Here is a 22,297-nt window from a genome sequence, read left to right as displayed (position 1 = left end):
TAATATGTGGTCTCAATCTTGAGCAAATTTATGCATAGCCAAGACACAAAGCATTGGCAAGTTGTGATGTTCCGTTACCTTAAGGGAACCAAACACTTTGGTTTATTTCATCCCAAGAGGGGTAGTTCACAGTTGTATGCATTTAGAGACTCAAACTAGGCTTGATGTTATGACACACGCATGTCCACAAGTGGTTTTTGCTTTCGCCTTGGTGATTCATGTATATTATGGCGCAGTAAGAAATAGCCCACTGTGTCCATTTCTAGTTGTTGTGAAGCTTAGTACAAGGTATCGTTTACAGCTACAGTTGAGTGTGTTTGGCTTAGGCTTCTTATTATTGATTTGGATATTGACGAGTCCTCAACCACTACCATCTTCACTGACAATCAGAGCACTATGGCAGTTTTATGAGGAATCTAGTTTTTCATGCTCGCACAAAGCACATTGAGGTGCACTATCATTATGTCAGGGAGAGATGCTCTACAGAGGAAATCAGCTTGGCTTCTTACAAACACAAGAAAACTTGGCAGATTTATTCACGAAGGCTCTCCCACAAGAGAAGTTTGAAGCTTCTCACCCTCACAAAGCTTTAAACTTACTTCTCTTTGGGGACTAGTTTGGGCTTCCTATCACAGTCCAAAGAGCTTGGCACATCTCTATACTTCTAGTGCTAGCTCACTCCTTGTTCACATCATGGAGGGATTTGTAGCCATATTTTGTAGTGATGTGTGTGAACACACTAGGACCAACCAAGGCACTTTTTTCCTCTTTAGGAGGTTTTTTTCTCCATGTTAGGATACACCCATCTTGGGGTATACTTATTATCTTTGTACAGTACACATTAATTATCTATCTATCATCTCATTGTGTGTGTGTGTGTGTGTGTGTGTGTGTGTGTGTGTGTGTGTGTGTGTGTGTGTGTGCACACGCTCATTCCTGTAACCCTATTTCCAACAAGGATGCCATCATTCAATAAAAATGGTTTGTGAGTACAAAATTAAAAATAAAATTATGGTATAATGTTTTTCCAACTAGCTAGGTTACACTTTAATTCTTCCCTAATTATCTTTTTTTAGTATTGTTTGTTAGATTTTGAAACCATTGACTAATATACACATACAAGTAGTAGCAAGCTAGTAGACTTATCCAACCTAATTGTGTAGATTTTAACATGTATGCTATAAGATCCCTACTCCAATATATATATACTGATTTAAGGGGTAGATATGCTTACTTGAAAAATTCCAAACATTGACTTAGATTACAAACTAACTAGTGGCTCCTACCCCATACATAGGTAATCAAAGGGGTAGAGACGCTTACTCAAAAAATTTCAATTTTTTTGCTTTTGCATCACACACGCACTCCCTTTTTCAAGTCACGCACGTGATAATCCATTGTAACCTTGCACAACTATAAAATTTCAATATCCAAAACATATCTAGATTATCCTTTAATTTACTTGTATACAATACATTATTCGCAAGAATATCCAAAACATATCTAGATTATCCTTTAATTCACTTGTATTACAATACATTATTCGCAAGAATGCTTCATCAATTCCCCTCATCACGACCGCTCTTGGAGAGGAACTGCAATCATTGTCCCACATCACATTTCATGTATCATGACATAACAAAGAATATATTAGAATGACATTACAGATATTCTTCTATCACAAAGAATTTACAATAATCTTCTATACTTTATCTAAGATATGCGTTTACTTAATCCTTTATTCATTCTCTCATATATCTACATGAGTGATAACATGAGCAACATCATGTCATATCATATCATGTCAAATTTCATATCATATGGGATCATATCATACCCACCCTATTGTATTGTCATCAAAGCATATGTTTTACCCTCTACTAAAGCATGTTAACACTTATTAGTTCTAATTGGTGTAGAGTTTTAAGTTAAGATTTTTATGCCATGTTTCTCTCATCAAGGTACTAGTTACTAGGCCTATTTCCAAGCTAATTGATCTAACGTATGAATTTTTATAAATTTTTTCAAAAAATTTCTTAATTTCCACAAAGCTTGATTACTGAAGATATGAAGAGTATGGAGCATAAAAATGGACCTGCCCTTTTTCTAGGTTAATGAGAAAACTTGGAAGAGTTTATCTAGTACGATTGTAGTAGTAAAATCGCCCCTTTCTTCTTGATGAGGGAACCCTCTTACCAAAAAAATCTAATGAAAGAACTTATAAAAATTGTAAAATTTTAGAAAAAATGCGTTAAAGCACATTCTCTTTCTAGAAAATTACATTAACTAAGATATTAATTCATCTCTCTACATCACCTTCTAGAGAAGAATCTTACAATTACATACCCAATCTTGAATCAAATTCCTAATTTAGTTTAACAAGAGAATCATGCTAAAAATCATATTTTCAATCCACAATGAAATCAAGTTCTAACATGAGAACCTTTATTCAAGTTCCAAATGGCATGATGCCAAACTAACTAATCAACAATTCTATTCCTCCTACAATATCTCCTCCTCTTATTTGCTTAATTCCTTCAAATGATAGTCAAACAATGTCATGAGAAACATGCTTTTTCAAAGCTTATGCGCCAAGAAGAAAGCATTATCACATATCTCCCACTAGGAACCTTCAAGATACATCACATTGAGTAATAGTATCCAAAGCAATTTACTTTTTAAGCACCTGTGATCACCATTCTGTGAAAAGAAGTCAACTTTGCAATATTTGTGTACCAAGGATACGCACCATGGATTTAATAAAGTAAATCATGCTCAACGAGGAATACTCAATTAGTTTGATTATTAGTATCCTCGATCAACATAAGTTCATTGATTGTGTGTTATCACATGGACCAAGGGGGTGTTCTTTTCTGAAAGCCATGTACTAGTGGTTGAATTGCCTTCACACTAGCCTGGTAGGAATATCTTTAAGGAGGGAGATGATATACTTGGTAATTGTGAATAAATCTATAAGAAGAGACATGCTCTATTGAAAGTTTATGATCATTGGTAGCCTTCTATGTATGTGGACACTATGAAGTCATATCAAAGACCAATCCTTTTACAAAGATCATGGTCTTCTTAGTAGGAGCTCTTGGAATTCAAGCTTCAAAACCTTAAAGTGCACTATAGTTGCTATCTCTATGAGAAATGATGTCGATGTTGGTATTCCATGGTTAGTAACAAGTGATCATTGTTGAGTGTGGAGACAAATGTAGTAACCCACATAGCGATTCAACAAACAAGCAAAGATAGAGAGAACCACAACACTCAAAGTAGATTGATGAGAATGACTGAAGTACAAGTAAAATGATATGATAAGGTCACTTACACACTCGCTCATGAGAGTGTGTACACGCCCGACGAAAAAAAGTACCCCAACCTACGTCCACACATCACTACCATATAAATCGCTACAATCATCTGGAGTCCCACTACCATATAAATGGCTACAATCATCTGGAGTGTGATAATCAAAGTAACAAGTTGACATGCCATGTGCATATGTAGATGTGTTCTTTCCATTTTCATAGCTTTCAAATCAATACTTTTCAGGATCAAACTTAAGTTTGGAGCATTTAATTTTGTTCATCAAGCTTCAAGGCTATTATACAACAATATGCATGGCATCCCCCAATGTTACTAATGTATGGAGACAATAATTAACTTGGGATCAAACTAGCTCAATGCATTCTTCACAATCAATGGTGACAATGTTGCTTTCTTTCTTGAGAGAGAAGGAAGTTTGGGGCATACAATCATTAAACCGGCTTAGTGCAACAGCTTGTATATGAGGCTTGATTGCAGCCGAAGTAACGCAAGGCTGTGAAGGAGCAGTAGTAGAGTGGCAAGTATTGGGTAGATGTTTTTCATGGATGTGGGAGAAAACATGTACCTCCATTATCGAAACATTACATAGTAGAGTAGAATGTTGGCAGCAACATATTTTAGATCTAGATAAGATGATTAAGCTCTCAATGCTTTGAATTTTCAAGTGATTTCTTAATTATTGCAAATACCAATCAAAAATAGCAATATTGACCAAGAGGCCTTTGACCCCCTCAAAATGAAGGGAAGACTCCAAGTCCTAGCAGGACCAAAAATCATGACCATGCTATGGAGGGTATCTGCAAAGGCATGACTTGCAACCTTCCACAAGCAAGAGTGCTTCACTCATTAAAGACCATGGTCAAATCCAACCCTTCTCTTTGAAGCAATGTTCAGGAAAGTGTAGCCTCTAACTTATCATTCAACTGGTTGAAATTCCAATTTGACTAGTTAAGCGCGTCCCAATGGACATCATTGACTCATTTTGATTACAAATAGTGGATGCTACTAGAGAGCAATCCAACACATATTTTATCACCACTTTACAATAGCCAGATATGGGAGCATGTCTTGTTTTACTCTTAGACTATTCCAAGGGAATCCTTGCAATGGGACCCCAAATATTATACTTCACTAAAGACGTGTGACACTTCAATGGAAGAAATATTGTGAGGCTTTTGAGACAAGGGGGTTCAAAAATGTTTGCAACACTAGTTGAGCTTGATATCTCAACAAGTTAAGCCATTAGCGAGGTTCTCTCTAGTCTAGGCATTTGCGGATCGATGGAATATCTATGGGAGGCCACCCAAGAGCTTGTCTCTCACCCAAGCCCTTGAGCAATAATCAAATAAAGAATAAAGAATATGCTAATCTAGTGAGAGCAGAGAGGAAGAGGGTAATAAAAGGAACAGCAAACAACACCATCACACTCACAGTTTCATAGATTTTGAGGTTCAAGACAAAAGCTCTCGAATTCTTTGATAAGTCATAGTGCTCTCACCTTTAGGAGAGAGCAGAAGCATTTCTCTTTGCAGAGGATTCAGCATTACATAAGTTCAACACCAAGTCATGTTCCGAAAAGAGCTATAACACACCAAACTTCTGGAAATGATCTAACAAGAAAAGTGCTATGACAATGCAAACTTGTCATAATGCTCACCAAAGATCCAACAAAAGCTCATCTCGGTGGTTAGGTAACTTCTTTCCATGATTAACCATCATATTTTTAAGTTGGGCTTACAACTTTGATTTGAAGATATTAATTTGATGTGATCAGAAGAGCCTACAAATTTTAACAAATGCATTTTTGAAGTTAAGCGTAAACATTAAATCCAATAAGAACTTGACACAGGCAATAAACTTCAAGAAAAATTGACCATCAAGACTCCTCTGTCTAAGCATTCCCAAAAACCCCCGTGTTCTTCATCAGTTATCCGTAATCCTCCTTGCCTTTGCCCCTGCTTGTAAGGGCAGCCAGATTTACTCCATACTTTGGCCGAAACAGTAACTTTGATAAAACCTTTAAACCTGCATATACTCTGAACTTTCTTTTCCAGCACAATCTAATTTTAAAATCTAAACTCATAAGACTCACAGAGATGGAACTCGAACATCTCCATCTTCAACAACTTTGTCATTCACTCCAGTCCATAAACTTATCAGTGACTACATGAGCACCAAATATTTCTTTCAAAAAATATATCTACTTCCAGCTGGTAATTTTATTATGTAGTTTCCATCAGTGACAAAATCGATACATAAAACTTGTTTGTATTTGCGAGTTTTCCACGGCAGAAAACACGGATAGCTGATTCCAATGCACCAAAATTACAGTTGATAGGTGCCCACCATTTATATAAATGAATGCATTGAATACATAATAATCAGCCTTCTGAAAAATGTAAAAGCTCTAAGCACCTCTAAGGGTGTGTAAGGGATGCAATACAGCCAATGTGGGACTAAGATAAAGCTTCCACTATCACAAACAGCACGTATCCAATGAATCAGATATCTATGCTGGTAAGATGTGTTTCACTGCCTTGGAGCATCAGTGTGAATAGCAAAGAGGGACTAATCAAGCAATTATCTTTTTCCCTTTTCTCCGACTTTCAATCTCTGCTTCAATCTTCAACAAACGTTCCCTTAGCTTTTTGGCTTCTGCTTCTAACTCTTCAATATCATTTCCCTTCAAATCCAGTGTGACATTATTGTTGGACTCCTTAAAAGGAATTGTGAGATTCTTGGAGAAAATCTTTAGGGCTTCAACTCCACGAACCTGAAATAAAATCACAAGGTATTTAAAATTAGGCTCTCTCTCTCTCTCTCTCTCTCTCTCTCTCTCTCTCCTTTTTCATAGACAAATGTCACATGCCATGTGGATTGCAATCGGTCAGATCAGAGTTTCATCACATCGCTTGAGAGTGGCATTGCCAAAAAGAACAGGATCTTCCATTGTGATGTTAAGCTGCACCAACACCAAGAATTTCCAACGAGTTGATTTCCCTCTTCCTAGGTTGTAAAAAGCTCCAAAGTGGTTGTACTATGTGTAGAAGGGTACCTTGGATACTACCCAATGGATACAAGTGTGTAAAAGAGTACTAGGTGTGGGATTCTGGGCAACAAGAGCTCATCAATGCTTCTTCAAAAATTCATGGAAATGAAGCTAGGGGGAGGAATTTTTTATGGTGTGGCTGAGAATGGTCTCGCACCTACTACCAGCCTCACCACACATGCATGTGTACTAGTGAGATTGAGGATACTTGGGAGATCTCATGCACCATGTATAAAAACACATTAAATTATTAATTCAGCAAAGGGTTATTGTTCTGAAGGTTGAGAAAAACCATGGTTTAATGGAAAACAACTGGATTTGGGGTAGGTAGGTGTGGATGGAAACCAACCCATTGTTAACATAATGGTTTGGGGTAGGTAGGCGGTTGGATGGAAACCAACCCATTGTGTACATATTGGTTTGTGGGTTGTATGCATGCATGGGATTGGTGTCGTGCATATCCGTATTAGTGAACTTAGAGTCAGTGGGAGTTCACTAAAGAGTAGCCTACAAAAATGAAGGCTAACATGTATGCACACATAGCCTTATTTAAATTTTCTGCCATGTGAATCTTAGGGAATGTGTACCAAACAATTTTAATAGGGAAATGGCACTTAATTTAATTATTTTTATCCTTCAATTAATTAATTCTCTCAACTCTAATTTACATATTTCTTCAAATGCTAATTTTGTTCATAGAAGTCCAGATAAAGAAGCACTATCATTTCAGTTACCCAATCTACCACGGGATACAAGGGATGTTTCATTGTCTCTTCAGGGAGGGATTCGATCCACTATCTTGGATCATTGATTTTCTAGACCCCAACGATGCCTAGAACTCTACGTGATGAAGCTATTTCACCACAAAGATCAACTATGCAAAGAGGCACAGAGGCAAATCCCAGATACCTCACAGCCCACCATCACGAGTTACAATTAACCACTCCCTACAGGAGGCCTACAAATCGGAAGACAAAATACACATTTTTAGATCACTTAACTAATATCAACAATGGACATTATTAGCAACATTAAAACTAAAAATGACCAATAACACTTGACACCAACACTGGGGCCGGAAAGGCCCCCCCCCCCCCCCCCCCCAATACATTTGTATTTCTTGGAGTATTTATATGTACAAGTGTCACGGGCCAATAGGCCAGATTTCTCCTCACATGGAGTGAATACAACTCAAACAATTGGATACTTGTTGATGAAGTCTGGACAGTCGAAGAAGTCCCAAGTCACAGGCACACTCCCACCTTCACTGGGTGCACACTTGCCTTTCACTGGTCTTCCGAGACCGTGCACCAACAGGCACGCCCGTACTAACACAGGCAAAGGGATACACCGCGGAGGGAACATTGGCTAGTTCTCCCAAATAAGCTTTGCTCCCAGACTTCCTAGTGTTTCTAACCTTCACTGGCTCTCAGAAATCTGAGGGCACGGTTCGCACTACCACTCAGGGAAAAACAAACCAAACTAGGAAAGTTTTTTGAGTATGGTTAGCATAAACATGCTTTGTTCCTGCTCTGCAGGAAACTTAAAGAAATCTTTGAACTTAATTTAGCAAATTTTAATTTTACACAAATAAGAAATACAAGGCACCTGGAATAGCTTGTATAGCAAGACTCAATGGAGATACATTTCTTTCACCATGCAGTCAGGTCCACCTAGTATAATAACTACAGATCCTGGTACAGCAAGTTCAAGCCTGGTACAAGTCCTAGTACAAGTACAAGCCTGGTACAGTTCAAGTACTACAGGGTACAATCAAGTATAAGAGGGTACAATCACGTATAAGAGGGTACAATCTGGTATATCACGGTACAATCTGGTACAGGCTGGTACAACAAGAACAACCGAGTACAGTTTGGTACAGCAGCTGCTGTTGCAGGCTTGTACATGGCACGTACAGCAACAAGTACAGCAATCGTACAGCAACTGCAGACGTGTACAGGGCAGGTACAACACACGCGCAGCAGGCGGGCTGGAGCTGGAGCTGGAGGCAGGTACAGCACACGGGCAGCAAGCGACTCTTTCGTTCAACCAACCCATTCCACCATCCACGTGTGGAGAGAATTCCTCCCATGCAATAGTTGCTTTAATTATTATTAAACTTTTAATCAAAGATTATCTCATGGGCACCCACAACACTAGAAAGTATCCGGACCAAATTTTAAATGTGTGAACGCCCAACCTTATAAATATTAAGGTTTGCATTACTTTCTAGATTTTACATTAGAAAAAGGCCAAAATGGTAATACTTACCACCTGTTCACACGCCACACCAATGTGTCAGCAAGCAGCAATCCCACGGTACATTGGGAGCGTCCCCGTCCAGTGTACTGGCACGGCAAAACAGGCAAACGCACACAAACAAATCATGCGAAAACAAGTTTATACATGCAATCATAAATGCATGTGCACATGTAATGGACGAAATCTCTCTTTCATGAAACTTGTATAAATAGTTCCTGGCGAGCACAGAACTGGTGGCGAGACAGAAATATAATTGTATGTCCTGGTCTTCCTATGGAGTGACAATCCCATACGTAAGACACCATCGTGGCCATACACGGGTGGCACCAACAGACTCCCGTCCATATAGCACGTAGTGTGGCACAAAATTGGTTCCCGTCCATGTGACGCAGTACTAGTCACACACGGGTGGCACGAATCTGGCTCCCATCCATGTGACACCAAAAGACTGGCCCTTTCACATGGGACACCGGCCTGGCCCCATGTGAACATGGCACAAATATGGCCGCTCTATGAAGTAACAATCCCAGAAGAGTGGCTCCGGACATGGAGATGGACCAAATAGTGACATCTCCCTAGGCTTCTAAACATTTGTCCTCAACTGAAAAGCCTCAAGATATGCCTGCAAAAGCTAAGGGTAGTCAGCAAAATAATCCTCGTCTACCCACTTTGCATCAATTGGCAAATAATTTTTAAATTTCACAAGGTATCTCCTGGAAATTTTCTCATGTGGTGACTTTCTGTCCTTGTGAAATACAATGTGCTGTGGCTGGAGGATCTCCTCAAGCTCATCAACTTCTGGCAGATCTTCTGTAACAGGCTCCTTTGGATCTGGCCCCACATACTTCTGCAGAAGACTCACATGAAAAGCATTGTGAATCTTCCAATGACTGGGTAAAGCAAGCCTGTAGGACACTTCATTGATCTTGTCAACCACTTTAAAGGATCTATAATATTGAGTAGAAATCTTTGGATATGCTCCCTCTCGTCCTGGCCTCTTCTGAAGCCTAGCTTTCTCAGATTTCAGCAATACCCAATCACCTTCAATGACTTGCATGTCCCTTCTATGCTTGTTAGCAACCCTCTTATGCTTGTCTTGTGACCTTGCAATGGCTGCCCGCACCTGAGCAAAGACTACATCCAAGTCACGTACATACTCATCGGCTCCAAAAATCTCATTCTTTGTACAAAGGATGGGTGGCAAGACCACTCTACCATAAATAATCTCAAACGAGGCCTTTCCCGTGGAGGCATGTACTGTGTTATTGTAGGCAAACTCTACAAGTGGAAGATACTTCTCCCAGGCACTCTTTTGATCCGCCACATAACACTTCAACAAATCCAATACAGCAGAATTTGTAGCCTCACTTTGACCATCTATTTGGGGGTGATAAGCAAATGAGAACTCAAGCTTAGTGTCCATGTTATCAAATAAAGCTCTCCAAAAGAGGCTCATAGTCCTAGGATCTCTATCCCCAATAATGGACTTAGGCATACCATGATGCTTGAAGATGTGAGCAAGAAAAAGCTTCACCATATAATCAACTTTAATGGTTTTCTTGTCGGGCAAGAAGTGAGCTTGCTTGCTAAACATGTCCACAATGGTCCATATAGCATCATTCCCATGCTAGGATCTAGGCAAATCCATAATGAAGTCCATAGTAATGCTTTCCCATGGTTGCAAGGGGATAGGCAATGGCTGAAGCTAAGCCTGGAGACTTTTGCCTATCAAATTTCACCTTTTGGCAAGTAATACATGCGCGTACAAATGCCTCAATGTCTTTACGCATGCTTGGCCAAAAGAAATATCTTTCGATCATGCGTGTCGTCGTACGTAAAATACCTCTATGACCAGCATAAGGTGGAGCATGACATTCCTCCATAACCTTTGGACGCATATCCTTCACCACACATAAGCAGTTATCCTTCATAAGATAACCCTCTTTGATCACATAAGAGGCATGCGAGTGACCAGCCATCAAATCAGTCCATATATGAGAAAAATCAGCATCCAAATGATAAAGATCACGCATGGCAGATAAGTCTCCATGAGAGGCCACTGAAACTGCAGCTATATAAGGCCTCCTGGACAATGCATCTACTACTACATTCTTCTTTCCCGGAGTATGTACAATCTAAAAATGAAACATGGAAAGAAAGTTTGCCATCCTCATTTGCTTCTCCGAGAGTTTAGTTTTAGATAAAAAGTACCTCAAGCTTTGATGATCTGTCTTGACTACAAATTCAGCCCCAAGAAGATAATGCTTCCATATCTTTAAGGCATGAATTACAGCCAAGAGCTCTTTTTCGTAAATGTCCATATGGATCTCGGCATCATGCAATTGACGGCTTTCATAAGCAATTGCAAGACCCTCTTGATTTAGGACAGCCCCTATACAATTCCCACATGCATCACATTCCACCGTGAATGGCTTTTGCAAATCGGGAACAATCAACACGGGCCCACAAATGATAGCATTTTTGAGTTGCAAGAAGGCGTCTTGCTCATTCAAAGTCCATTGGAAGGTGACTTTCTTCTTTGTAAGATCATGCAATGGCGAGGCAATCTTGGCAAAATGCCTGATGAATCGCCTATAGTATGAACATAATCCCAAAAAGCTACGCACTTGATGTACATTTTGCAACTCTGGCCAATTTCGAATGGTTTCAATTTTAGCAGGATCCATTCTTACACCCTCTTTGGATACGATGTGCCCCAAATAGTGTATCTCTGAGAGAAAGAACTCACTTTTCTATCCTTCTTTTGCACAAGAAGTACGGGAGAACAAAAGGGTGAGGAGCTTGGCTGAACCAAACCCTTTTCTAAGAGCTAATTAACCTGCTTCATAATATCCTCTTGTTGTGCGGCACTCACATGATATGCAGGTTTGTTAGGTGGGGAACTACCTGGCACAAGATCTATGCGATGATCCTCAGGCCTCTCATGTGGTAGTTCTCATGGCAATGCATCGGCAAAACAATCTTTATATGCATTAAGAAAATTCAGCCTATCTTGAGTCAATACATCCACATTCACATTACTTTGTTCAATTTTGTCACGAACAAAAACCAAGTAAGCGGAAAGACTCTTTTTCATTGCCTTATTAATTTGGATGTGAGATACAACTGGGATGGAATCCCCTTCCTTGCCCGCATCAATAACATGCATGCGACCTCTATGCATAAGTGTGATCCTGTTGGTTTTATATTCTTTGCGAGGCTCAAGCCGATGATGCCAAGGCTTGCCAAGTAATACATCACATCCATTGAGTGCGGCAATCAAGAAATGCTCAAGATCCAATTAACCCTGTATATGAATGCGAAACTTTCCAATAAGAGACGTGACATGCACCTCTTTGCCAACAAAAGCTGCCTCTGCTTCAATTTGGAATCCCATGTCCCCAATCTCTATGCCCAAGGCGGCTGCCATCTGTGTAGAGATGAAATTATCTGTTGCACAATCATCAAACATGAATAGGGCAAGCTGATCCTTGATTTGTCCCCAAGCTTTGCATACCACTCTCTCTTTGCCATCATGCTCGGTGGTACCCTGCACATCAGGTATGGCATGCACATTTGCCTTTGGTGGCTTGTCTTCATGCTTTTGCTTGTAGGTAGGTAGGACATTGCCTAAACATGTGCTCTTTACTACCACAAGAAAAGCATTTCCCCTCTTTGGCATATTGCTCGGGTCAAGCCGAACTTGTTCTTCTTTGGTAATACTGCTGCACACTTTCATTGTCTTTTTGCTCAAGTCTATTCCACTTTTGGGTGAAAGTTTGCTCCGCATTAGGAGGAAAAAATTGGGCATAAAATCTGTCCTTAAACTCTTTCCAAGTGCAAATGGGATCTTTGGTGGTCTTTTCAGTGATCCACCAATGGCCAGTTGTCCCCTTCAAGAACATGCTTGCATGACGAATTTTGGACTTCTCAGTGAAGTCCTCATCACTAAAAGCAATGTCAAACTGTGCTACAAAAGCTAGCACCTTAGAGGCATCATACTCTCCATGAAAGGCATCAAATTTCACAGACTTGTCCCCTGCCTTGAACTCCTTGAGCTTCTTGGGATGTGGTACATGTTCCTCTCTTTTTCTCTTCCCCTTATCCAACGGGGCAGCCCTCTCTGCATGGGCTTCATGGGCAATCAAAGATGTTTCAAGAGGCACGGTGGCATGTGCATTATGAATCTGTGGCCCCCATGCATGTGACCTCCCCAAATGATGCAATGTCTCACCACGAGACAACTCAATGGGCAAAGTCTTTCGGCTTGCATGCCGACCACTCTCTCTTCTTTAGAGGGACTACCCGAGAGGACACACATTTCTTTCTTTCTTTCTCTGCGCCTTCTCTGCTGTTCGCTTCGCCCTCTCTCCCTCTCTCTCTCTCTCTCTCTTCGCTTCACTGTTCGCCTCTCTCCCGCCTCTCTCTCTCGCTACTGTCCGGTCCCCACCCGCCCTCTCTCTCTTTACTTCTCTCTCTGCGCCTTCTCTGCTAACCGCTTCGCCCTCTCTCTTCCCCTCTTTCCCCACCGCCCTCTCTCTCTGCACCTTCTCTGCTGTTCGCTTCGCCCTCTCTCTCTCTCTCTCTCTCTCTCTTCTCGCTTCACTGTTTGCCTCTCTCTCTCGCTACTGTCCGGTCCCCACCCGCCCTCTCTCTCTCCACTTCTCTCTCTCTGCGCCTTCTCTGCTAATCCCTTCGCCCTCTCTCTTCGCCCCCTTTCTCCACCCACCCTCTCTCTCTGCGCCTTCTCTCCCACCCGCCCTTCCTCAGGCCCCAAGGCAGCAACATAACTCTCTCTCTCTCTCTCTCTCTCTCTCTCTCTCTCTCTCTCTCTCTCTCTCTTTGCCTGTGGGAAGGGTTGCAAAGTAATCTCGAGGAATGGCCCTGAGTCTCCAAGAGAAACTCGAGGCCCTCGAGACGGCAATGAAGGCACTAATCAAGGAGAACAAGAAGACATCCGATTCCAACCTCAATGAGGTGGAGAACAAACTACACTGGCACATCATGACCCTCGAAGCACGGGTCACGGACCTTGAACAAGAGACATAGCACTCAAGGAGAAGGTGAGTGCATTGAAAGTGGAACTGGTAGCCATCAAGAACACCGAGAAGGAAGAAGGGGAGATCAATGACAACACTCTCACGGCCATCAAAGAAGAGATCTCCAAGGAGATCACAAAGGACATGGAGGGAAAACTCGAAGCCAAGCAGTCAGGATGGGTTGAGGTGGTGAAGAAGAACATCCGTAAAGAAGTGAGGGAGGAGACTCAAAGGGAAGAACATCAAATCATTCACACCACCATTGAGGAGGAGAAGATGAGGCATGCCTGCCGCCTCAACATTCGAGTCACAGGTAGAGCCGAGACACCCAACTCCACTCCCGAGAAAGATGGACAGCTTCTATGCATGAAGCTAGGCTACAGGGAAGAGGACCCTCTCCCCTTCACCAAAGCATGGAGAGCCGAGAAAGACTCAACACGCAAGCGAGCCCTCATCCTACAATTTGCAGGAGAGACGGAGAGGGTCACCTTCATGAGGAAGAGGGTCATACTACGAGGCTTAGAGGAAGCTCCTATTTTCTTAGATGATGATCTCACCAGGATGCAGCTAGAGCATAGGAGAGCTTCATGCCACGAGTCTTACACGCGAGGAGAGAAGGCAAGAAGGCCTTCTATCGAGATAGTCGGGTCATCATTGATGGCCGGCCCATGGATTACCGGTTTGGGGCCTATGGGACACAGACCAGGCCACTGACAGAGATACACATGGCAGTATGGAACTGTAATGGTTCACTATGGGTGCAGCCTGGACGACTGGAGCATGTTATGGTGGGAAGAGACATCATACTTCTGACAGAGACACATCAGAGCCCAGAGAGAGGGCTACCTCGAGTAGAGGGATTCCAGTGGGAGTCAGCATACAGGAGGACCACACGCCAGGGTACCTCGAGAGGGTTGGGGGGAGTAGCAGTTCTATTCAGACGGGAGCTACAGGGGAGACTGAGAGTGGTAGCACAAGATCCAGAGGCCAGATACATGTGGATCAGCTTACAGCTCTCACAGGACAGGGTTATATCCATAGCCCTATGTTACTTTCCTCCATCAGGATCCTCCTATATCATTACAGAGGACATGCCACAGGAGGAGGAGACAGGAGCCTCGCCATACACTTGTCAGTCAGAGGAGATTATGCATTATTCTACACTAGGGAAAGTATTTCTTACGGGTGACTTCAATGCCCACACACAGAGCAGACAGTGTGAGGTGTATGACTATGATGACATGGAGATCCTCCACCCTGTGGATCCAGAGGAGATAGGGGCTAGTCGGGCATCAGAGGACACTGGACCAGACAGAGGACATTATGGGGACCACTTACTAGAGTTGGGAGCCAGGCATCGTCTCGTTATTTATAACGGGATGCTACAGTGGCCGGGATCAGGAGGGTTGACATGCTTCCCACATGGGGGTCGTACACGGACCGGAGGCACGGTGGTAGACTACATTATGGGGTCTTTGGAGGCATCACAGCTTGTCACCTCATTCTCCATCCCACCTCGTCCTATTGGGGCAGATCATACATACTTGGCATTTTCACTAGCCGGATCACCAGTATCACCAGCCCCCCACATACCGACGCCACACACTACCATCTACTTCACACATGACATGGCAGACATATACACTGGCAGAGTAGAGGATGGGCTCCTACTCATGGATCCCCTGGCACCTATGGATACCATTACAACCCAGCTGGCATCACTCCTACACACGGCTGCATTACAGAGCTTCCCACATCGTGTCCACTCAGGAGAGCCTACGAGATCTAGGAGGACTATGCCCCATAACAGATGGTATGATGACGAGTGCAGAGCCCTATACTGAGTCGAGGAGAGAGATGAGGAGACTTACTTGCCGCAAAAGGCGGGCCTTCGTAGAGATACAGGAGCTAGAGATCTTCCATTTCTTCATGAGTAGAGATAGCCCTATCTCATGGCGGCACTTCAGAGAGCCCCGGACACCGACACCCATTGCAGACCCACAGACATGGCACACATATGCAGAGGGCCTATACCACGCCCCACAGCAGCCACCTATACCTCAGCCACCACAGGAGCCTCGACCTACCACAGCTATCTTCTTTACCCACTTGATGGTAAAGGAAGCTATTCGCCGCCTACAGCATGGACAGGCCGCCAACCATATGGGCCTACAGGGTGAGCATCTCATATATGCAGTAGATTCTTTGGCTCCTTTTCTTGCACACCTGTTTAACAGGGCACTAGCAGAGGGTTTGCCTCCGGAGTGGATGATGCACACCATTGTGCCAATCCACAAAACAGGGGATATGCTCGATCCAAGCAACTACAGGACGGTTATGGTTGGCCACGTGTTGGCCAAACTCTATGCTGCAGTGTTGGAGCAAGAGCTTAGCTTATATGCTGAGCGAGCAGGTTTACGCTCATCAGGGCAGATAGGCTTCAGGAGAGCTTTCTCTACCACCACTGACCATGTATTCACTTTGAGATGTATGATTGATCAGGCCAAAGTGAGGAAGAGAAAGCTCTATTGCTGCTTTGTGGATTTCCGCAAGGCATTTGACACAGTACCACGAGAGAGGCTCTTTCAGCGCCTGCAGTCTCTTGGCATACCAGCAGATATGACATGGGGCATCTATGCATTATATGAGCAAGTTTTTGGGTGAGTCAGATGCCTAGGAGGTATGTCCGAGACTATTGCTAGCACCATTGGTGTGAAGCAAGGATGCCCACTTTCCCCCACGCTATTTGGGTTATACATTAATGAGGTGGCTGACTTCATTACACGGGGAGGCGGAGATGGAGTTGATCTAGCAGGTACCTTAATACATATTATGCTTTATGCTCATGATATTGTATTAGTGTCTGAGTCTCCAGGAGGTCTACAACACTATCTACATGCACTCGATGATTTCTGCACACAGAGGGGTCTTACTATGAACCTTGGGAAAACCAAGGTTATGGTCTTTCATACATCGAGACAAGGCAAGAGTCAGCTGACATTCACTCTCGTAGGACGCCAGGTGGAGGTGGTGACATCATACGTGTACCTAGGGGTTACCTTCTCTGCAGCAGCCACGCGCTTCACCATGGGTTCAGCAGCCAGAGTTAGATTGACACGTGGATATGCAGCATTGGCTATGCTAGAGAGATAGTGCCACCAGGCGCATTTTCAAGAGCCCCGGACGAAGGGGAGGCTATTTGACACATTAGTCACACCGGCACTGATGTATGGAGCAGCGGTATGGGCGCCAAGCCTTGCTACCCATTGGTGGACACAGATAGAGAGACCACAAGCCCTCATGATGGCACGCATGATACGCAGCAAACCGTCAGTACCTCATGACATTATCCGAGCAGAGTTTGCTGCGCCTCCTATGATGGTAGAGGCCATATTCCATACTATATGCCTGCTAGACAGATTCAGAGAGATGCCACATGACAGATTGTCATACAGAGCTTTTGAGGCATCTAGACAGCTGGCTGAGGCAGGAGACAGAGGATCATGGTATGCACAGGTCACACATTGGTTCTCACAGCATGGCCTAGACATGGATCATCTACCACCATTCCAGTATGAGAGGGATGCACCACATATCCGTCTCTCATAGTGAGAGGAGCAGAGTATTGAGACACGACCTATGGCAGCTCTATACACGAGAGACATGGATATCGCCTACACAGTCTCTTCCACCGAAGATGCTATACTACAGAGATCACTTCATGAGTATCACTGATGATGGATTTATAGAGAGGTACATGGAGGGCTTTTTACCACAAGGCTCCCGAGTAGCTATTGGTCAGCTTAGAGTCTCATCACATCGATTGAAGATCGAGACTGGCAGAGCAGCACTGATCCCCCGAGAGGAGAGGGTATGCAGATTGTGCAGAGAGGTGGATAGTGAGGAGCATTATGTATGCAGATGCAGAGCATATACGGCCATCAGAGAGAGAGATCCCATTTTATTCAAAGAGCCACATTCCCTACGCCAGATCTTTGAGGCAGCAGACCAGAGCATACTGGGGAGATTCATTCTAGACATACAACGTCTCACAGAGAGACATCATTACAGGCACAGACAGCTCCAGAGGGGGGACGACAGACACAAATTACTACATTTTTTCAGAGATCCACCCCACTCCCAGTCCCTACACAGCAGGGAATTACTCTCCAGAGAGCAGAGACACTCAGAGCCCGCAGGAGACAGAGGACACCTGGCTTTCGGACACCACGCCTATACCAGAGAGAGATGACAAAGATCAGAGCTCAGTTTCACAGAGAGGGTGCGGAGCGACTGGCTCGCTTCAGAGCAGACCCAGGCATGTTCTTCAAGGAGCTGTGGACACCCCCTTCATTGATGTATACCATTTTATACCCCCAGTATGGTACAGGATGGAGCTAGCTAGGTTGCATATCATGATTGTATACTCCATGCATATAGCTTTGCATTCTCCTAGTAGTAGAGCTCCATCCCCTCCCCCACTCATTGTACTTATTGCACACCCAGATTCAGCCTTTTAGTTCAGTACTTTTTCATTTTGTTGGGATGACAGAGGATACCACACACAGGTACACTGATTTGTCTCATAGGCCGAGTTCGGTCTTTTGGAAGACGTTAATAAAATCTTTCTTTCTTTCTTTCTTTCTCTCCATGATATACCTTCTTTGAATCCACAAGGCCATCATGTGGCCCACTAGCTCCAACATGCACATACTTGTTGCCTCTTGTCCCATGAGGAGTAGATGCATGGCGAGAAGTGACTGATACCTCTTCCTTGTGTATAAAAGACCTCAACCGTTGAGATGATGGGTCTCCCTGCTTCAAGCGAGGTGGATTCTTGAATACTAGCTCTCCATCCACTCCTTCCTTGAGATCACCCTTGCGGATGAGATAAGAGAGTGCCAACTCCCTTGGCTTCTTGCCCAATTCACGAGCCATGGACTCAAAGATCATATCCACCATAGCATCAGCTTTCCTTGCTTCAATGACACTTTGTACATGGGGATCTTCATGCAGAAATTTCAGCTCTTGCTCCTTTGCCTGCAAAAGCTTCTTCATGTGCTCCAATTCAGCCCTCAATGCATTGGGCTCATCCTCATGCATAGGCTCTTTTCCACGAGATGGCTGTCCCATGAATGCACTGTCATAACCTCTCTCAAGAGGCTTGTGCCTTCAAAGCAATGCATCGGAATCACGAGAAGCACTAGATTGACCTCTTGAATCTGGCACCTCCAAAGGGTTGCCTTGGCTGTCCATTGAGTCAAGTGTCTGTACTTGCTTCCGATCTCAAAACACCGTGTCTCCTCTTGAGAAAGAGAGACGATCGGGCTCTGATACCAATGTAACCGCTCCCTACAAGAGGCCTACGAATCGGAAGACAAAATACACATTTTTAGATCACTTAACTAATATCAACAATGGACATTATTAGCAACATTAAAACTAAAAATGACCAATAACACTTGACACCAACACGGGGGCCGGAAAGGGCCGCCCCCCCCCCCTCAATACATTTGTATTTCTTGGAGTATTTATATGTACAAGTGTCACGGGCCAATAGGCCAGATTTCTCCTCACATGGAGTGAAATACAACTCAAACAATTGGGTACTTGTCAATGAAGTCTTGACAGTCGAAGAAGTCCCAAGTCACAGGCACACTCCCACCTTCACCGGGTGCACACCTGCCTTTCACTGGTCTTCCGGGACCGTGCACCAACAAGCACGCCCGTACTAGCACAGGCAAAGGGGTACACCGTGGAGGGAACATGGACTCCCTAGCGTTTCTAACCTTCACTGGCTCTCAAAATTCTGAGGGCGCGGTTAGCACTACCACTCAGGGAAAAACAAACCAAACTAGGAAAGTTTCCTGAGTATGGTTAACATAAACATGCTTTGTTTCTGCTCTGCACAAAAGTTAAAGAAATCTTTGAACTTAATTTAGCAAATTTTAATTTTACACAAATAAGAAATACAAGGCACCTGGAATAGCTTGTAGAAGCAGAAGTCAATGGAGATGCATTTCTTTCAACATGCAGTCAGGTCCACCTAGTACAATAAGTACAAATCATGGTACAGCAAGTTCAAGCTTGTTACAGCAAAGTACAGGTCCTAGTACAGCAAGTACATGCCTGGTACAATTCAAGTATAGCAAGGTACAATCAAGTACAACAGGATACAAGCTGGTACAGCAAGCACAACCGAGTGCAGTCTGGTATAGCAAGTACAGTAATCGGGTGCAGGTACAACAGTCGTACAGCAGCTGCAGGCTTGTACAGGACAGGTACATCACACGGGTGTAGGTACAGCAATCGTACAGCAGCTGCAAGTGTGTACAAGGCAGGTACAGCACACGGACAGCAGGCGGGCTCGAGTTGGAGGTGGGTACAGAGCAGGTACAGCACACGAGCAACAGGCGGCTCTTTCCTTCAACCAATTCCTTCCACCATACACGTGTGGAGAGAATTCCTCCCATGCAATAGTTGCTTTAATTATTATTAAACTTTTAATCAAAGGTTAGCTCATGGGCACCCACACTAGAAAGTGTTCGGACCAAATTTTAAATGTGTGTAAACACCCAATCTTATAAATTTTAAGGTTTGAATTACTTTCTAGATTTTACATTAGAAAAAGGCCAAAATGGTAATACTCACCACATGTTCACACGCCACACCAATGTGTCAGCAAGCAGCACTCCCACGGTACACTGGGGGCGTCCCCATCCAGTGTACTGGCACGGCAAAACATGCAAACACACGCAAACAAATCATGCGAAAACAAGTTTATGCATGCAGTCATAAATGCATGTGCACATGTAATGGATGAAATCTCCCTTTCATGAAACTTGTATAAATAGTTCCTGTCGGGCACAGAACTAGCACGACAGAAATATGAATGTATGTCCTGGTCTTTCTATGGAGTGACAATCCCATAGGTAAGACGCCATCCTGGCCATCACGGGTGGCACCAACAGGCTCCCGTCCATACACCACGAAGCAGGTCACACACGGGTGGCACAAAATTGGTTCCCGTCCATGTGACACAGTACTGATCACACACGGGTGGCACGAATCTGGCTCCCATCCATGTGACACCAAAAGACTAGCCCTTTCACATGGGACACCGGCCTAGTCCCATGTGAACATGGCACAAATCTGGCCGCTCTATGGAGTAACAATCCCAGAAGAGTGGCTCCAGACATGGAGATGGACCAAATGGTGACAGGACACCTTTGCACTGACAGCGAGGATGACCACGATTAGGACAGTTCTTGCCCTTGCCTCTTCTCAGTGGTGGCCGGTATATCAAATGGATGTAAAATCTGCATTCCTGGATGGTGACTTGTAGGAGGAGGTGTATGTTGAGCAAACTCTAGGCTTTGAGGTTCGGGGATCAAAGCGAATGGTTTACAGGTTTCAAAAGGCCTTGTATGGTCTTAAACAAGCTCCCAAGGCTTGGAATCAGAAGATTGATTCTTTCTTTCTTAGAACAGGTTTTTAGAGATCAGTTATAGATCCGAACTTGTATCTCTTTCGCGAACACAGTATGGTCACCTTGATTATCCTTTATGTGGATGATCTTATTCTCACTAGCGGTCATGTGGAGCAGATAGTTGTGACGAAGGCTGCCTTGCCAAAGGAGTTTGAGATGATGAACTTAGGCTTACTCCATTTCTTTTTTGGATTGGAGATTTGGCAGACCCAGAGAGGGTTCTTTGTTTCTCAACAACGGAATGTTCATGAGTTGCTGGAGGCCTTTGGGATGGAGAACTACAAGCCTATTTCTTCACCGATGGACCTGAATACCAAACTGACAGTAAATGCTCCTTGTGAGCAAGTTGATGCCTCCTTGTATTGGAAGCTTGTTGGTTCATTGATTTGCTTGCTAAACACCAGATTAGACTTGAATTTTCCAGTGGGGCTGTTGAGCTCATTTATGCAGACACCTTTGAAGATTCATTGGGATGCAAGATTGCGGATCTTGCGTATCTGCAAGATACGAAGGATCTTGGAATCTTCTATGACACTGGAGGGGGAATGAAGGACCGAGTCTGACTCCAAGGTTAGAGTGACTCAGATTGGGGAGAAGATCCAAACACGAGGAGATCTACATCAGGCTATGGATTTACCCTTGGCTCAAGAGCTATTTCTTGGAGCAGTAAGAGGCAACCAACTATTGCCTTGTCTTCTACAGAGGCAGAGTACCGAGGTGTGTCACGTGCATCCCGCACTTGGATGCCACGTAGACATTTATGTACAGAAGGTGCAGGACCTGGGATGGTGAACTGGTCCCATGTGAGCCCAGTCCGGGACGAGTCAGCCAGGGATCCATCTCAGTCGTCCGAGGTCAGGTGTGCATTGTCCTGCACATGAGTCCAAGGTCAGGTGTGCACTGTCCTACACATGAAGCAGTGCCAGTCCGCGCTGTGAGTCTCCCTCTGGAATGATGTCAGATGTGCTGTGTATCTGGTTTGCAACTGGATGCCAGGCCTCTGTAGGCATGTAGGTTTGCATGTAGAGATGGGGCCAGCCCATAGGGCTACCCCAAGTGAGAAGATCTTGCATTTGCACTCTTAGTGTGGGCATGGGGGAGGTATAGAACCACTCCCAAGGGGCC

At 43.8% G+C, this 22,297-nt stretch overlaps 1 protein-coding gene across 1 annotated transcript in view; it reads right to left on the bottom strand.

The window, feature by feature from the left end:
* Positions 1–5,514: 5,514 nt before the first annotated feature.
* Positions 5,515–22,297, bottom strand: part of LOC147612136 (P-loop containing nucleoside triphosphate hydrolases superfamily protein) — a 68,512-nt gene continuing 51,729 nt past the window's right edge. Inside the window, exon 7 of the mRNA XM_086784003.1 lies at positions 5,515–6,106. Coding sequence (XP_086640129.1) covers positions 5,906–6,106 — 201 coding nt within the window. The 3' untranslated portion in view covers positions 5,515–5,905. The remainder of the gene's footprint in view (positions 6,107–22,297) is intronic.

Source organism: Cibotium barometz, chromosome 46, assembly GCF_041138505.1.
Source record: "Cibotium barometz isolate CiBa-2024 chromosome 46, ASM4113850v1, whole genome shotgun sequence".
NCBI lineage: Eukaryota > Viridiplantae > Streptophyta > Polypodiopsida > Cyatheales > Cibotiaceae > Cibotium > Cibotium barometz.
Note: the sequence above shows the minus strand (reverse complement) of the source record. Positions and strands in the feature narration are given on the sequence as shown.